This window comes from Trichosurus vulpecula, chromosome 7 (genome assembly GCF_011100635.1).
Source record: "Trichosurus vulpecula isolate mTriVul1 chromosome 7, mTriVul1.pri, whole genome shotgun sequence".
NCBI lineage: Eukaryota > Metazoa > Chordata > Mammalia > Diprotodontia > Phalangeridae > Trichosurus > Trichosurus vulpecula.
The window spans coordinates 30,950,228-30,967,379 of NC_050579.1; the positions used below are offsets into that span (position 1 = coordinate 30,950,228).

A 17,152-nucleotide genomic window follows, 5' to 3' on the forward strand; every position below is an offset into this window, starting at 1 on the left:
GGCAGCAGTGGCTGGAGAAGGGATGTTTGCAAGAGAGGACATAGATGCAGAACCAACAAGCTGTAAGTGACTGGATATGGGAAGCAAGGGACCTGGGAGAGTCAAAGGCCATCTTGAAACGAAAAGCCTAGGTGACTGGGGATGTGGTGGCACAGAAAAAGAAGCTGTAAGAAGGGGCAGGTTACAGGAGAAAGATAGTGACTTGCACTTGGAATGTGGTAGGTTGAGATATTAATGAGACATACAGGAGGAGAGGCCTAACATGTAACTAGAGGTGGGCACACTGCCAGGCACATAACAGACATTTAAGAATGAATGCTGATCGACTGCTTCAGGAGACACATTAATAGTGGATTTACAAATCTGGGAGTCATCTGAATAGAAATGGTCATTGAATCAAAGAGATCCAAGATGGTGAGGGAAAACAGAGCCCCAGACAATATCCTAAAGCACTCAGGATACAAGCATACATCAAGGAGAATCAAAAGCATAGCATCATGAAAGCTAAAGAAGTCATCAACATCAAAGGCTTCAGTAAAATCAAGTGAGGAAAGAAAAATCACTGGATTTATCAACTAAGAGATCCCTAATAACTTTGAAGAGCACAGTGTCATCGAGTGAGAAGGCACGAACAAGGAAGGGGCAGCGAGGAAGTAAAGGCACTCCGTGCACACAACCATCTTCTAGGAATCTGGCAGCAAAAGGGAAGCAGGACTATTAACTAAATGGGAGGTCAAAGTCAAGTGACAGTTTTTAAAGAAAAGAGTTGAGCTGAGCATGTCTGTAAGTGGTAGGAAAGGCAAGCAATGGGAGCGAAGATGAGTAAGTGGGAATGATGGCTAATCAGGGGAGGAAGGAGAAGGTCCTGGAAGGTACAGTGAAGAGGACCTGGGAAGTGGAGGTTAGCCTTCCCAAGGAGAAGAGCTGCCTACTTCTCAAAGATGGGAATAAAGGAGGCCAGGAAGATGTGTTTAGGACATGAGAAATCATCACTGATTCTTAAGCAAAGTGACTGTCTTAGGAAGACTAATCCTGCAGACCTGTACAAAATATGTCCTAGAAGAGAATAAAGCAAGACCATCATATGCTCAGCCCTGTGATCTTGCAGCCTCTACAAAGTCAAAGTCAGAAACACAAAATGGCCAATGATTTATGAATACAATTTTCCAGATACAAAGAGCTGTCAAAAGCCAGATTCTATATATGAAATCACCTCTACTCCTTTGTTAAAATGAGAGATTTGTTTCAGCAGGGTGTCAGAAAGCATCAGCCTTTTGCATCTACCCAATTGTGCCCCGTCTGGACACCCCCAGGCCAGAGCACCATCTGCTCCTGCCGGCTATAAGGTGGGCTTCTGGAGCCTCGCACAGGATACATCATCCAGGCCTTGCACCATTGAACCTCCCATCTCCCTCAACAGACTTTGCTCCAATCACTAGCATTTTGCCTGGACTCATTCCTCAATAGTCAGCATCCTTCCACTCCCATCCACCCTCTGTCCCTGTGCTCCCTAACCCTCATCCTCTCTCAACCCCTGGCTGCCACTGTCCAAACTTGATTTGCTGCTGTCTGCTCCTCCATCACTCCTTTATTCCTATTCCCCTCAAACCTACCCCCTCCCAACAACGTCCCACATCAGACTTGCCAACCCCTTCTGTTATGCTCTCCAGAATGCTTTCTCCATAATTAGCAAACTCTGCTTTCATCTTAAAACTTTTCCTTTCTCATTCCCTCCATCGTCTGGCTCCTGCTATGGCCCGGTTCCCCGCTGCTGACACTGCCTCCTTGGCCTCACTCTCCAGACTGACCATTTCACAATAGCCCAAGCTGGAATACTCTGAGCTTCCCATTGTTCCTTCCAGACTCTCCCTTGACCATCATCACTCAGGAGCTTTCCTCATTTGAAGTTCATTCAATCCAAATCCATCACCCAGTCAAGATTCTGGTATTTGTTATTTACCCAGCCCTAGGACATTCTCCTTCAATGACTTCAGTGCTTGGCTCACTGGCTTTCTCTCCACCACTCCAACTTCTGCCCTCATCCTAGGGGACTCCAGCATACACACCGATGTTCCCTCAAATATATTAACTTTCCTGTTCCTCAGTCACCTCAATTTCCACAACTTGCTCCTCCACCAAACCTCAGCAACACAAAGAGATGACCATCCCTTGGCTCTTGCCATCAGCCACAACGTGTTCCACTCTGCTATTCAGGATCTTCTAAATTTCTGTATCTGATCACAAGTTGTGATCATTCTATGGTTCCCAATGCCTTCAGACGCCTCACTTTGTCCCTCACCCTCCCTGTCACCTCTAATCCTCGTGCCCCTCCATTCTTTCCCAGCCCATCTTCCCTGAGCTGGCTCCACTCTCCTCCCTTCCATGTCTTGCTCTCTTGGTCAATCAGTCCAATCCTCACTAGAAGCCCTAGTCCCATCTTCCAGAGCCGATCACACCTGGCCAGGCCCCACACTCATTTACTCCCACTATCCTTTGCCTCTCCTCCTAGTCACCTGCTACTGAGCACAGCTGGAGAAAATCACAAGCCAGTGCTGAGCATGCCACAAATGCATCACATGATCTCCCCCGGGCCTTCCCTGCAGCAAAGAAATGATGCCTCCCTAACTGATTCATTATCCTACTTAGCACAGCAGCTAGTCCAAACCTTTCCATCCCTCCTCTAGCCTTACATAGCAGCCCCCTCTCCCATCCGCTCGACCAGAACCTCACTGAAAAAGACAAGGTTTCACCTACCTTGTCTCCCCTCCTCTATTCATGTCTCACACAGATCAGGTCTCTGCCTTTTTATGTATCATCAGTACTTAGCACTGTGCTGGCATACAGTAAGTGCATAATAAATGTCTGCTGACAGGAAGAGGTGGCCATTCTCCTCGCTAAGGCAAACCCTATATATTCATCTCTAATCAAGCTCTATCTGTGCTGATCTTTCCTCTTTATTGTGGCTATCCTCCTTGAGAAAGCTGTTTCCACAGGTGCCTTCATTTGCTTTCTTCTCATCCTCTTCACTCTTTACAGTCTGGCTTCCCACCTCATCATTCAACCCAAACTGCTCTCTCCAAAGCTACCAGTAATTGCCCAGTCTAACAGCCTTGTCTCAGTTCTCATCCTTCTTGGCCTCTCTTCAGCCTCTGACGCTGTCAATAACTCTCTTCTCCTTTAAAAGGTTTTGGTGACACTGCTCTCTCCTGCTTTTCCTCTAAGTGTTCCCACTTAGGCTCCTTTGCTGTATCTTCAACAAGGCCATGGCCACTCCCCAAGATGCCATTTTGGGGCCCTCTTCTCTCTCTTGACTATCTTGCTCCCTTGGTTCTATCTTCTTATCTACACAAATGGTTCCCTGATGTATAGATCCAGCCCTAACCTTCTTCCTGGGTTCCAGTGCTCTTTGTATCACCAACTACCTCACAGACACCTCAAACTAGCTGTCCCACAGATATTCCAAACACAACACATCCAAAAGAAAACTTGTCCTCTGAAATTCTGCCCTCTTCCCAACTTTCCTATTATTACCAAAGGTACACCAGTCTCCCAGTCACCCAGGCTCACAATTCATTTCATTCTCAACTCCTCACAGTTCCAACTCACCCCAATATCCAAGGGGTTGCCAGGTCTCATCCTTTCTACCTTTGCAGTAGCTCTTATCTATATCCCCTTCTCTCCTCTGGCACTGCTACCACCCTGGTACAGTTCCTAGTCATCTCACACCTGGACTATTTCAATAGCCTGCTGTGGCTCTGCCTGCCTCACGTCCCCTTCTCCACTCCAATTCAACCTCCCAAGTTAAACATAAAACCCTTTGTTTGGCTTTTAAAGCCTTTCACAACCTGGCCCTTCCTGCCTCCTTTCTAATCTTATACTTGACTCCTCTGCCATGTACTCTAGAAGCCAGTGAGGCTTGTCTCCACTGGCTTCCTCTGTACCCTCTCTGCACTCCTGGCCTTTTCACTGGTTCTCCCTCCTGTGCCTCTGTCTCCCTGGCTCCCTCCAAGTCTCATCTCAAACACCCCCTTCAAAAAGATGTCTTTCTTGGTACCTCTGAAATTAGTGCTTTCCTTCCGAGATATTTTCCATTTACACTGTTCAAAAAGTTTATTTTTTCCAATTATGTGTAAAAACAAATTTTAACATTCACTTTTTAAAAATTCTGAGTCCCAAATTCTCTCCTTCCCTTTCTCCCCTCTCCACTCATTGAGAAGGCAAGCAACTTGCTACAGGTTACACATGATATGCAAAAGTTTTTGCGCATCCTCTCTCCATTAGAAGGTGAGCTCCTTGAGAGCAGAGAAAATGTTTATGCCTTTATTTGTATCCCCAGAGTTTAGTAGTACCTGGAACACAGAATGCACATAAACACTTGTTCAATGACTGAATGACTACCTTTTAAATAGTGACCCAGAGGGAAAATGAGGCATCTTACTGTGTGTTTGCCATGGAAGGAAACAGCTTGGATTCAGCAAGGCCCAAAGCCTCCAGCACTGCTGAAACCACTGTTTGGATCAGTCAGGTGGGAATGAAAGGGGGAAGACAGACCTCTAGCTCCTGCAGATAATTCAGAGGCACTGCATCCCTGAAGACAGCTGAAACAGGTGGATCTTGTTCTAATTCATCTACTAATTATGCTCTAATTTATCAATCCTGTGATGATGAATGTCTGCTATTTGCAGCATTTCTGCCTGAGATCTCCACATATTTCCAAAGGGTGCCATTCCACCACACACTAGCACTCTAAGGAATGCTGTCACAAGGTGGCGCTACATCCATACAATTTATTACAAAACTGGGAAAAAGTCCCAGAAGTAATAAAGGAAAACTGGGCAATTCTGCTGATAAGGGCAAGAGCACCCTGCATTCGGTGGGACTGGGCACGCCCTGAACATCTCCCTTACTAAAAGCTACCAACTCTTGACTCAAGACTTTTTCTGTGGGAATAAGCCTCCCAGTTGGATGGACACCAATGAAATCAGGCTTGGCTTCACTAGAAGTCCACTCTTCTCAACACATCTACCCATAAGGTCAGGCAGAATTGTGAAACGATCCAACTCACTTGTCATATAAGATCATGGCATCATTCTGCGCTTCCTGACCATCATACTGGCCTTTTTTGGCTGCAAGTTGGGACTGGAAGTTATCAGCTGCCAACCAAAACTGTAAAATATTCACTGCATCTTCCTTCTCCATGTACTGGAAAAGAAAAAGAAAAGAAAAGAAAGAAAGTTAAGGGGCAAAGGCCTCTCTGAGCACTGCTAGGCCCCCCACCCCCCGTACACATTCATTATATTACACGCTCTTGCAGTCAACAAACAAAATACATTCAGTGCAGTTATAGCCAGACAGCATCTCAGGCTGAAAATTATCATATTCTCATCACCAAGGATCTACACCCACTACACTAAAAGCAAGATTAAATCTGCTGGTTCTACTTTCATTACATTAACAAAATTAAACATTCCAATTCTTTACTAGCAAACACATAAAGAAGACGACAGAAAGAACTCTTTCACACACGACCATTTTCATTATCATACATTGCCATAAAAGTCTGAATAAACGCTCCAGGCTTAAACTTGCAGCAGGTGAAGTAATAAAGAAAACAGCCCGCTAGCCTAGCACCGCAGACAGTGTACATCACCAATGCAGCTGAAGACAGAACCAAAGTTTGGTCTCTGAAAGCCGCCGCTTTAGAAGATGCGCTATCTCAGTTTGCAGTACTTGTTAGACGTGGATGCCCAGTAAAAGCGCCCCAACAAGGTTCACTTACTCACTGCTTCAGAGGGCACTGAAATTGCTCAATAAGCTAAAATTAAAAGAATGGTAGCATGAAAGGGTATTTACTAACAAGCATCCTCCTCTGTTGTTTAGTCTGCATATACTATTTCATGAGACCTAGCGATGAGACAGCATGTTTACAAGGCACCTCTAAAACAACAATCATAACCAAACGTGTTCCATCATTTTACTGATGGGGAAGAAGACTCAGCCACGCCCATGGGTCACCCAACTCTTAGTAGAGCTGGGCCTCTGTCTCCAAATGAATAGCAACACAATCAGGTTTGATGAGGAAGCTAAAAATTTGGTTCAGAATATCCCCCGATATTCTACAATGGTCATTTTAATTAATTTACATTTAACTTTTTGTTTTATCTTTCATTTAGCCATGAAACCAGGCCTGGACAATATTCCACCTGCCAAAGAAGGCGGTATATTGTGCAGGCCTGTTTTACATCCTCTACATTTTTCAAGAGCCACAAGAGGTGTGCAGCCCAAATGTTGTGCAGGCCTGCATTAAATTATTCGAATATTCACGCCATTAAGTAGAATGTATATCTGGAAGAGAAAATATTTTCACTTAATTGATGCTACCTTTCAAATTCTCTTCTGTAGGGAATACTTTAATATTTATGGACTTAGGGGCACAAATGCTATTACAGGATAGAAGGAAATGGAGATTTTTACCTCTGAGAAATAAAACAGGGCTGATTCACAGAAGAGAATGTCAGCCAGGTAAACAGTTCCACTGGTCAGCACTTCAATCTGGTATTTACAAAAATGGTGACTTCGCAAAAACTCACTAAAGTGCCTGCACACAGACAAAATGGGAAAGATCTGAAGGAACCACAACCAAGTACAGTTTAAGCAGGAATAGCCTATACTCTCTCCATCACTGATCATGGTGCATGCAGGCTCTGTCAGTCTAAGAACTCCAACTCAGTAGACAATTCTCCCAAAACTGTGGGGTTTGTCTGTTGTTGTCTTAAACAACATGATAGACACTAAGAAGGAGATTAGATAAGCACAGACTAAACGATAATGGAAAACTGAGGAATCTATTCTTAGACTTTTATCATTCAATGAAGAAGCCAGTGACTATTCTAGTCACATACTCACCTGAGCCTTTAGAATTGAAAATTAGTATTTTAAACTCAGATAGAAAAAAAGATATCAAGCAAATTGTAACTTAAAAATGACCATTCAAATGCTATTTAATAAATATTTACATGTTTCTCTTTTACAGGAACCAAAAGCAAGAGTCATTCTCAAGCTACATGGACCTACAACTGGTTTTCTTGTAGGACTTCTGCATCAGCATCATCTATTGCAAGCACTACCCTTAGCAACAACACATAATGAGGAACCAACCCCCAAGTATCCCAAATGTGGAAAAGCTTCAAGTCAACTTACTCTTGTTCCATTGCGTTGAATACTATGGACTGTGCCATAATAAAGCAGTTGGGATCCACCTGGCCGTCCTCCCCGCAAATCTTTGCTGTACAAGAGATAGTAAACAAGTGAACTTCAGGGAAGCCCAGGCTATACATAAGCACAGTGCCTGGCACACAGGGGGCACTTGATAAATGCTTATTGTTTGACTCAGTCATCTTAAATGAAAAAGTGCAACTAAGGTATAAAATTAGATGGTTCCTTTTTAACGACCCTTTTTCCAATACCATACCACTATATAAACTGCTCATATGAGCCAACACCTATTAATTGGTAAATTCTAATCTGCTAGGATGATGACATCTGGTGTGGCTGGGTGGGGCTCAAGCTATCGCTCTAGGGGGCCAGAAGGTTCTGGGCCATCTCCTGTGACCAAGGTCACTATCTAAGGCAAGAGGAGCAACCCCCAGCCCCATCCTGTACAGTTCAAGTTCGCTTCTTAGAAGAGAGGCATCCATTACAACAGCTTCTATTTTTTGAAGCAGGCATCAACTTTTCCTATTTTTAGCAGCTGGGCTGAATATATTCTCTCTCCTTAAGATCCAATCCTGACTTGAAGATCAAGGGAGTAAAAGGGAGGAGGAGAAAACCTTGGCTACCAAATCGTTAGAGGAAGAAGAAAGTTCAAAATAAAGTTTTTAAAATGAGAAGTACTCCATGGAGGAAACACAAGCCCTGATATAGTGTCCAATGCTTGAGCTGATGGATGCACATTCCAAATTTAATATAAAGTATTTTTATGAACACATTTATAAAATAAGAGGCAAAGTTCATTACTATCAGGGCAATGTATTTATTCCCGGGGTGATCAATTAGCGGGGCACCTTTCACTGGGTCAGGCATCTTTCTGTATATTCTGTATGGGTAAAATCTGGTCAAAATGAAGATGGAGGAGAGCATTGAGGCTATGTGTGAATGAGGAGAGAAGCATGGGCTCGGTGCTCGGAGATGTGGGAGAGGCATCTTTGGAGGGAGTGGATGTGAGGGAGCACCTCAGTTCTTCCCTTTTAAAGTCTCTGCTGGTAGCACCCTTCTGTCTCCGAGTTACTCCCCTCATGTGTGAAACCTGTAGCAGACCAAGACTCCCGACCTGACTTACCACAGCTAGGGTACCTCTTGGTAGCACCTTGCTTCCTCCTTCCCAATTATTGGGGCCCTCCCCTGCTCTCATGGGAAATGTCCAGCTAGCACACACCATCCCCCACCACCTCTGCCAGGGACCAGAAGGCTCAAGGGAGTTTAGAGCTACTAGTAATAATAGGGCACATACCAGAGTAGGCAAGCTTTTACACGGTAACTTGGAAACTTGTTTCATTTGTAATATTTCTATGGGACAAGGCCTTCTGTGTTCAAATCTTCCCTAAAGCTGGAGACTGCCCACCCCCAGCTTCACCAAGGCGGCCATTTTCCTGATGCTGATGGCATGGACATCTCAGACCATCACCTAGACCTATGGAAGACTGGCCATGCTTGCAGCCCAGTCAGACCCTCAGGACACCTTGAGCAAGTGCCTCTGACCTTGTGAGCTGCAAGGAGAACTGTGCCAATAATTTGTGTATCCTGACTACAAGTTCAAAGTTCTTTCCACTACACCTTGCACAGCTTTTAGAGACTTACTTTTCAAAATAACAATACTTGTGATCACCACAGCTCAGAACACGTGGAGGGGGAATGGAAGGACATCTTTTGGATGCAGGTTAAGAAAGCTGGGTCCAATACATGCAATAGGTATTTCAAATGTGAAAGGAGAACATGCCAAGCAGAGATGATATAGCCTAAATTCTTTAGCAATTCCGGTAGTTAAAATCAGCACTTTGTAGATTGAGAACACTGAAATGGGCTTACCTACTATGTCATTTCTCATTGCCTCTGTTACAGGTATTGGTTTAGCAGCATCTGGAGATATATATTTGGTAAAAGTGTTCACTGCATCCCGTTCTATACCTGAGGAGAAAAACAAGATGGCGGCTTTAGGAAGTCTTGCACTGGTTGGACTTTAATGACTCCTGACCTTGTGCACAATCCCCTCCTTACTCCTGCACTGTTCTCTCTGGAGTGTGCTGGTTCATCACTCTTCCCAGATTCTAGGTGATAGATGGTCTGTCTTTTAGATTCATATAAATCTTGTCTACCCTATTTTCAACCCTTTCCTTGACACCTGTCAATGCCCCCACTAAGTGCCTAGCACAAATGTTCAGACTCACTAAAAAAGTTCAGAAAGCTCTGCTGAGGGGGAGGAGGCAGCAGAGGTCTGCATCCTGTCACCTGAGACCTCCTCCTATGGACTTGGGTATTCACCTGCTAAATGAGCACTGGAGACCATGCCAGTCTGCCACCAGTGCTGGGGAAAGCTGCAGCCAGAAGAGGATCCTGCTGACTACTCTCTCAAAGCAACCAAGAACTTGTCCCCAGGAACAAGAGCAAAGGAGACAATTCTCATTGGCACAAATAGTTCCTGGGAAATCCTCTTTGACAAAGCTTTGTGGGCAGAGTGTAAGCACACTGACCAATGACCTCCCAAAGAGAACCTGAAGGGGACCTGTGGAAAATGTTGTTGTAAGCAGTTTCTGACACAGGACTTCAAAGGAAAAGCCAACCAAACACCAACAATAGAGAAAAGTCTATTCAACATAATAATAGGAACCAGGGAGTTCATAACCTTACTGGAGATTAACAGCAGATAGCCCCTGACTCTTTGGGGCAGAGGCCACCAAGGGCCGAGTAGAGCTGGGGTTATAAGCAGCACATTTCAGTGACATATAGATCCAAAAAAGCTCAATTTTTCACCTGTTCTATTTGGTGACTTAAGAATAAAATAAAATGTGCTTTTTCACTATTACAAACAAAAAACTCAAGCAAAAAAATACTTTGGTGCAACTTTGTAAAAAAAAAAAAAAAAGGAACAAGAAAATGCTTCAACATCATTTTTTTTTACTTTAACTATAAAAGCTGCCCTCTGGGAAGTTGCTAGAAAGGGAAGTTCACTGCAAGCATCTGAGCATGTGGTCTGGGTTCCTGCATTGTAACTCTCAGCTCCTCTTCCTTCCTCTTTAAGTACAAAAAACCTCAATGCAAAAAACTTGTATGATCACACAAGCCTGCTCAAAAAAATGTTTCGTTTATTTAATGTTTAGTTCAAACTAAACTTATTTCCACTAAAATGAACACAAAAAACCAAGCATATCGACCTGAAGCCTTGCTTGCTTTTCCGAAGTTTTCATCCTATTTTATCTATTCCAATATATACACCTGATTTAAAACTCCTTAAACCTTAAGAAATGTAGCTGTCTTGTGTCATCAAGCTATGACACTTCATTACAAATGGATCTATTTTAGATTGCTTCAGAAAAGCTCGAAGCATTCGATCCTTATTAGAATATCAAAGTGCAAGCCAAATGGAAAGGCTCCGCTTTGAGTATCATGTTATACAGAGGCAGTGCAGCAGAGTGGATACAGATGGCCTCAAAAAAAGTCCCACTTCTTATACGTACTGGCTGTGTGACTCTGGCCAAGTCACTTTACCTTTTAGCCAGTGCCCTAGGCCAGAAATGTCAAACTCACTGCCCTCAAGCTGCAAGCTTGTCAGGCAAATCCAGATTAAAATGTAACTGGGAAATGTTTAAAAAAAAAAGAGCATAGATAATATTCATTTGTGGTTTTCTAAGTCCATATGCAGCCTATAGGGTCCCTTCCTATTTGACTCTGACACCACTGTCCCAGGCAACTCTCTAAGACAGGATCTCCAAGTTGCCAAGAAGGCGCTAACTTGTCTTAGTGGAAGGTATTTCCTCACCTGGGAGTTTTCCATTATCAGTGAACCCACAGGTCCAGTCCACATCTCTGACATGTTACAGCTTACATCTTCTCTTATTGGATGTTTGCAACATCTTTATTTTATAACAAATCATTTAAAAAGTTCTTTTTAGCTCCTATAGTTGAGGAAAAGGTCCTTAAACATGAACCTGGCTTCCTCAATAAGCAAATTTCAGATGTATTAATGTACATATGAGGGATTCTGTAAAGGTGCAAACCAAGAGGTATGTAGATGGAGGAGGGAGTGGGGTTGAGAGAGAAACATGGTCAGAGAAAGTTGGGTTCAGCCTCTCTAAGAAGAGTGGTGAGCAGGCAGTACACTAGTCAAAAAACCTGGACTTTCAAGTGCTTCTGTAAGACTTACTAGCTATGTAACACTGAGCAAATCACTTGAGCCTCAATTTTCTTATCTGTAAAATGGGGACAGTTACATTTGCACTGGGTTGTGGTGAGGAAAGCTGGCTAGAAACTATATAAATGTGAGCTGTTTTTATTTATTCCAGTCATTTTTAACTACTCTAATATATAGATACCTTCCTTGGAGGGACACTGAGTACATACACCAGTTCTTATTTCTATTAGCCCTTGACTATCTTCTTCACTGAAAAAGAGGGCTAAGAGGGTATCTTAAGCTTTCTTCTTTAATGGGAACAAATACAATCATTTGTATTCCCACACAGAGTGGATCAGTCAGAGATAAAATGATGATTATGATGATAGCTCACAATGACATAGTGCCTTTTGTTGTTCAGTGGTTTCACTCATGTCCTACTCTGTCATCTCATTCAGGGTTTTCTTTGCAAACATATTGGAGTGGTTTGCCATTGCTTTCTCCAGCTCATTTGACAGATGAAGAACCAAGGCAAACAGGGGTAAGTGATTTGCCCAAGGTCACACAGGCTAGTGAGTGTCTGAGGCTAGATTTGAACTTGGGTCTTTCTGACTCTAGGCCCAGCACTCTAGCCATTGTGCCACCTCACTGCTCCAACAGAGTGCCTTAAGGTTTTTAAAACACCTAATAAACAATATTGCAGAGTGACCTCACAACCCTGCACAGCAGGTCCTACCAGTATCATCAGATGCGTCTTCCAAATGAAGAAATCGAGGCTCAGAAGTCCTGTGCTTTTCCCCACATCATTCCATAAGTGTGGGAGGTGGGACTGAAGCCCAGGTCTCTCCTGACTCATGGCTTTTCATAACTACACTACACTCTCCTGCCTCAGAAACTATCTGCTCTGTCTGAGCTACATCCAAAATTATCAAAGGATATTGACTTTTGGCAATTCTTCGTCTGCTCCACTACTTCCACAAAATGAGATTCCAGCTGAAAATAAAAACGCAAAGCTTCGAGTTGGCCACTAACACATTGGGAGTTAGGGATTCTTTTTTAAAGGAAGTTGTAGAAAAGGCATTGTACCACTATGAGCTCTCACAGTCAGACTTCCCTGGAACTCTCCTTTCCCAATAGCCATTTTTAGTTAACTAATGAAGCAGCTGAACAGACCCTCCTGACCCTCAAACACTCCCTCTGACAGCATCCTGCAGGTGATGATTAAGAATTACAGACACAAGAGAACTGGTACCCCATGAGAGGCACCAAAACAAACGGAACAATGAAATACTCCTCTAGTTGGTCCAAAGAGACTTTGTGTTCTTCCTCCACAACAGAACCTAAGTTGGGGAGGTCAAATGGGACTTAGGGGTAAAAAGAATTTTCCTTTGTGTTCCAGTGGGACATTTGTGGTCGATACAAAAGGATTTTATGGGGCAGGCCAGCAGGTTTACAGGACAGACATTCAGAGAGTATTAATGAACATTTCTATGCCACTTAATGTTTTAGGCTTCCCAATGAAGATTCTATCAGAGTAACTGTCATAAGCAAGCAAATATTAAAATAAAATCTCTCCAATGTTCCTAGAATCAAAGAATTTTAGATATGGAAGAGATGCTAAGAATCATTTAGTTTCACACTTTCATTACCAAGGAACAGAAACTGAATGACTTGTCCAAGGGCACACAACTAGGACCAACAATCAAAAGCAGCCTGCCTTAAGGCAGGTCTGGGTTCAAATCTTACCTCAGATACCGACCATGTGACTCTGGACAAGTCACTTAATTTCTATATGACTACCTCCACTTTCTCAATTGTAGACTCAGTGACTTCTACTCCCACTCTAAACTGATGCTCCTGTGACTCTCAAGGCTATATTCTCACTATCAGACAATGTGCTTAATCTAATCCAATCATCCACTCATTTATATCTCTTTTTGAAGAAAAAGACAGACTCCAACCAAAAAAACTTATGTCTTTTTCTGATTTAAAATCTTAAGTGGTGCAGCCTTTAACCACTCAGTAAAACTCAAAACTGCTGTTGCCACATTACATTAAGAGACCAAAGTACGTAAACCTTCCTTCTTAAAAAGATTAATTAGATCCACCAAGTGCTGTGAAGATAATAAAAGAGACACATTCGTTTACCTTACCCCACCCTCAATCCCGGAAAGGGGTAAGATAATTGCTGGAAAAAGGGGAGGCAGATGAGGTTTGGTGGAAAGAGCAGTGAAGGTGAAGCCAGAGGTCCTGGGTTCGAGTCCCAGTGCTTCCACTTAACTAGCTGTGTGACCCTGGTCAAGTCATAACTTCTTTGAGCCTCAGTTTCCTCCACAATAAAGGGAGAATCCCCTGCATTGCCTCCCTCACAAAGTTGTTGTGAAGATTAAATAAGACCATGTAAATCAAGTGCTTTAGAGTAAAGCCACACATAAATTTATTCAACTCTTATTTTCCAATTATTGAAGTCAAGAAAAGAGTTACATTTCTTTATGTGTAGGCTTCCATTCTCTTGCTCTGCTTCTCAGGTGATACAAACCACTCTGAAGACATTCTTGTTTCTTCCCATACCCTTCCAGAAGGATGGAAGTAGTACTAGGCCTCATCTGGGATAAGGAAGAGAACCATTCCAGTCTTCCTCTTCCTCTAGCCTGAATTCTGATTTGGGTTAAAAATAAAGCCAGTAAAAGAATACCAAGACATTACCTACTTACTTCTCATTAGTTTTCCTGATAGTTCCTTTAGTGTGGAAGAAGGACTATTTCTATTTGATACTGAAAGTCTGGAAGAGTCTTGGTGTTCCACAGAAACTTGAGTCCCTTCCTTGGACATTTCAAGATGGAGAGAATGGACATCATCTCTATCCTGGGAAGGCAGCGAGTGATTGGGAGCATTGCTAGTTCTATCATTCATCTCTGTTCCTTTTGACTTGGTCATGAGCAGCTGGACTGTGCTAGAACTCTCCAACCTCTGGTCAAGAAACTCAGATGGAAAAGAGACTGTGGTTTCATGCCTTTTAGATGAAGGAGAAAGAGGTTCAGCCAATGAGCTCTGTTTAACTGTATTCAGACTGTGTGCTCTTATGCGGGACCAGGTTGTGGAACGAAAACTTTCAGCCTCTAACCAGAATTTAACCAAATGTTCCATTCTCCGAAGTTCCATAAACTGAATAAAATAAGGAAGGGCAATACTGTCCTGCAGGACTTGTTCAAGGGTCTTCGAAAGACTTGATTTGGTCTCTTGAGTCTGATAGTCCAAACAAGATCTGCCTAAAAGACAAAGAGCAGCAAAGGAATTAGCAGGAAAAAAACTGGATATTTAAGATTCAGAGAGCAGGCACTTTTTAACAACAGAATAAAAATACATGGGAACAGTTTTTTAATCATCAGAGAGGAAAGAAAAGAACAAATGTTGTGAGTGCATTCAATGCTCTCATCTGAATGGCTCCTCTTTAGCTGGCAAATCCTCATGACTCTCTACTGGAAAGTGAGCTCACATGATACACAACCGAGAGAAAAAGCCTCAAGATCAGCTAAACAGACATTGGCTAAATCTCCAATACAGTCAATTCTCAAACACTGACAGTGTGTTGGCCTTTCCATGTCCCTGGGGATCAAGGGTAATTCTTACTTTCAAATTTTCTGCTCCCTTTCCTCCTCTGTGGCCATCATTACTCCTTAGGTGTATCCGTACTGCCAGCAAAATGTGAGGAGGGGATGTGGAATAACTGAAGAACTCTCCAGTTCCCCATGAGTTGAACAAATGAAGACAGAAAGAATGCAACAATGTGATGAGAGGTGAACTTCAGAAGTGCCAGATGGAGCCACACAGAAATGAGGGCTCACAAAGGCATTCTGCAAGGTGACCTCAGAGTGATGGCCTGACTAGTCAAAGGTCCTGAAGAAGAAAGAACAAAACAGACCCCCTCCTCCTCCTTGCTTATGGTAGACAAATGCAGGCCTACTAGGACACACCAGAGTACACCTGTCAGATGAGCTCAGTGTCAGATGTTTTTGCTTAATTGTTTTCTTTGTCACAAGGAAAGCTTCAATAGGAGTGGGGGTACAGAGTGGGAAATAACTATGATTTGAATACAAAAGATTTCAATAAAGGTGCCAACAGCAGACATTTCTTCCTGATACTCTCAAAAACTGGATGTCCCATCTTAACAAACTAAGCTGCTAGAGAATTCTATTTGCTAGGCCTCACCTGACTGTGGCTGCAGCAAAGAAATATAGGCGAGTCTGTGATTCATCTTTTTATTTAAAACAGACGGTCACAAACATCTGCCTGCTCATTAGGGTACCTGAAAGACTAGAAAAGCAGCATTTTTTACTTAACTCGGCTGACATCCTGTTAACACCATCTATGATACAGAATCAATACACTGTCATACCCATCACATTGAGAGATGCTTCTTTGGCATAGAGATTTCCAATTATTTTTTCTAAGGGCCATGAAGCATCATAGCACTCTAAGAAAATCCAGTATCAACAATGGAACTCACTTACCGAGGTCACCAAAATGAGCAGCTTCCATGTGACTGGGCTGTTTTTTAAGAGCAGCTGTCCTGCTGCTGGAAAAAGAGTCCATGTTGGCAGAAATGGCATTGATTGCCACATGGCTTGGTCCAGCAGCCTCCAGTAAGGCATGATTTCTAGGGCTCTTTTGTGGGGAATGTACTGGTATTGCAGCTGTAATTTAAAAAAAAGAAAAGTTTACCAGAAAACCCTCGATTTGCACATCTAGAACCCTAACACCTCTCTTAAGAGAGTATAGCCATTTTACTAATTAAAAAATAAGAACACAACTCTTTTTTATCAGGTAAAATTACATTTAAATATTTTAAACACTGATTTTTAAGAATAAAAGGCCACACAGAGCTGACCTCTGGGTTAGGGAGACCTGGTTCAACCTGAACATATCTGACCCACTCTGGCTGTGTGACCCTGGGCCTGGCAGCTTATCACTATGGCACCTAGTGACTCTGATAACTAAACTGCTAGTCCATAAACTGCTACCCAAGAATAAGAGAAACTTATCAGTTAGCTGACAGCCTAAAAACTGGGGCTAAATAACACAGGGTGGGCCCAGATTTTCTGTGCATTCACCACAGGTAATTTTCAAGGTACCAACTTTACTAAATTCACTTTCCTCCCTGAAGCTAAAGCAAATGAGAATTAAAAAATCTTTAACATCCTTTTGAGATTCACTGATGTCTATGCAGAAGAATAGGCAAAGAAGAATGAACACACCTCTGAATGAGGAAGAATGAGAAAGTTTTCTATTTAGATGCAGGACAAGTGATAATGAATATTAAAAAGCAAAAGGCCTTTTCACAGTCTCTCTCCTCAATCTCCCACTCCGACCTTCATGGCCTGCCCAATCCTTCTGCTCCTGCTCTCTGGCCCTGGATGGTTCCTGGCACACCCAAACACTCACTCCTCTCTTGTTCTGTCAGCAGTCTTTTCCTTGGGGAATGTGTCCATTCTTGTGGCTTCAACCATCACCTTGAGAACAATGACTCCCCAATGTCTATTTTTGGTCCTGTCCCCAGGCACCTTCTCAAGCCCCTGGTACCAGCCCAAGCCACTCCCCAACTCGGAGGACCTTGCCTTGTTGTTGTTGTTCATCCTTTGTACTTGAAGAAGACCAATGACATGACTATGTCAGAGTCAAGGTACAGTGGTATTCCACTGTGGCTGATCAGTGCAATATGACTCTACCCCAGCGTGGGCACAAACAGCTGATCTGAACATCTGGAATGGA

The 17,152-nt window shown here is 43.0% G+C and overlaps 1 protein-coding gene across 1 annotated transcript in view; it reads right to left on the reverse strand.

Moving 5' to 3' along the window:
* AKAP10 (A-kinase anchoring protein 10) overlaps window positions 1–17,152 on the reverse strand; it is a 52,461-nt gene that overhangs the window by 18,159 nt on the left and 17,150 nt on the right. Inside the window, exons 3-8 of the mRNA XM_036768741.1 lie at window positions 15,895–16,077; window positions 14,098–14,652; window positions 9,085–9,183; window positions 7,201–7,285; window positions 6,475–6,598; window positions 5,066–5,202 (exon numbers count right to left, since the gene is read on the reverse strand). Coding sequence (XP_036624636.1) covers window positions 5,066–5,202; window positions 6,475–6,598; window positions 7,201–7,285; window positions 9,085–9,183; window positions 14,098–14,652; window positions 15,895–16,077 — 1,183 coding nt within the window. The remainder of the gene's footprint in view (window positions 1–5,065; window positions 5,203–6,474; window positions 6,599–7,200; window positions 7,286–9,084; window positions 9,184–14,097; window positions 14,653–15,894; window positions 16,078–17,152) is intronic.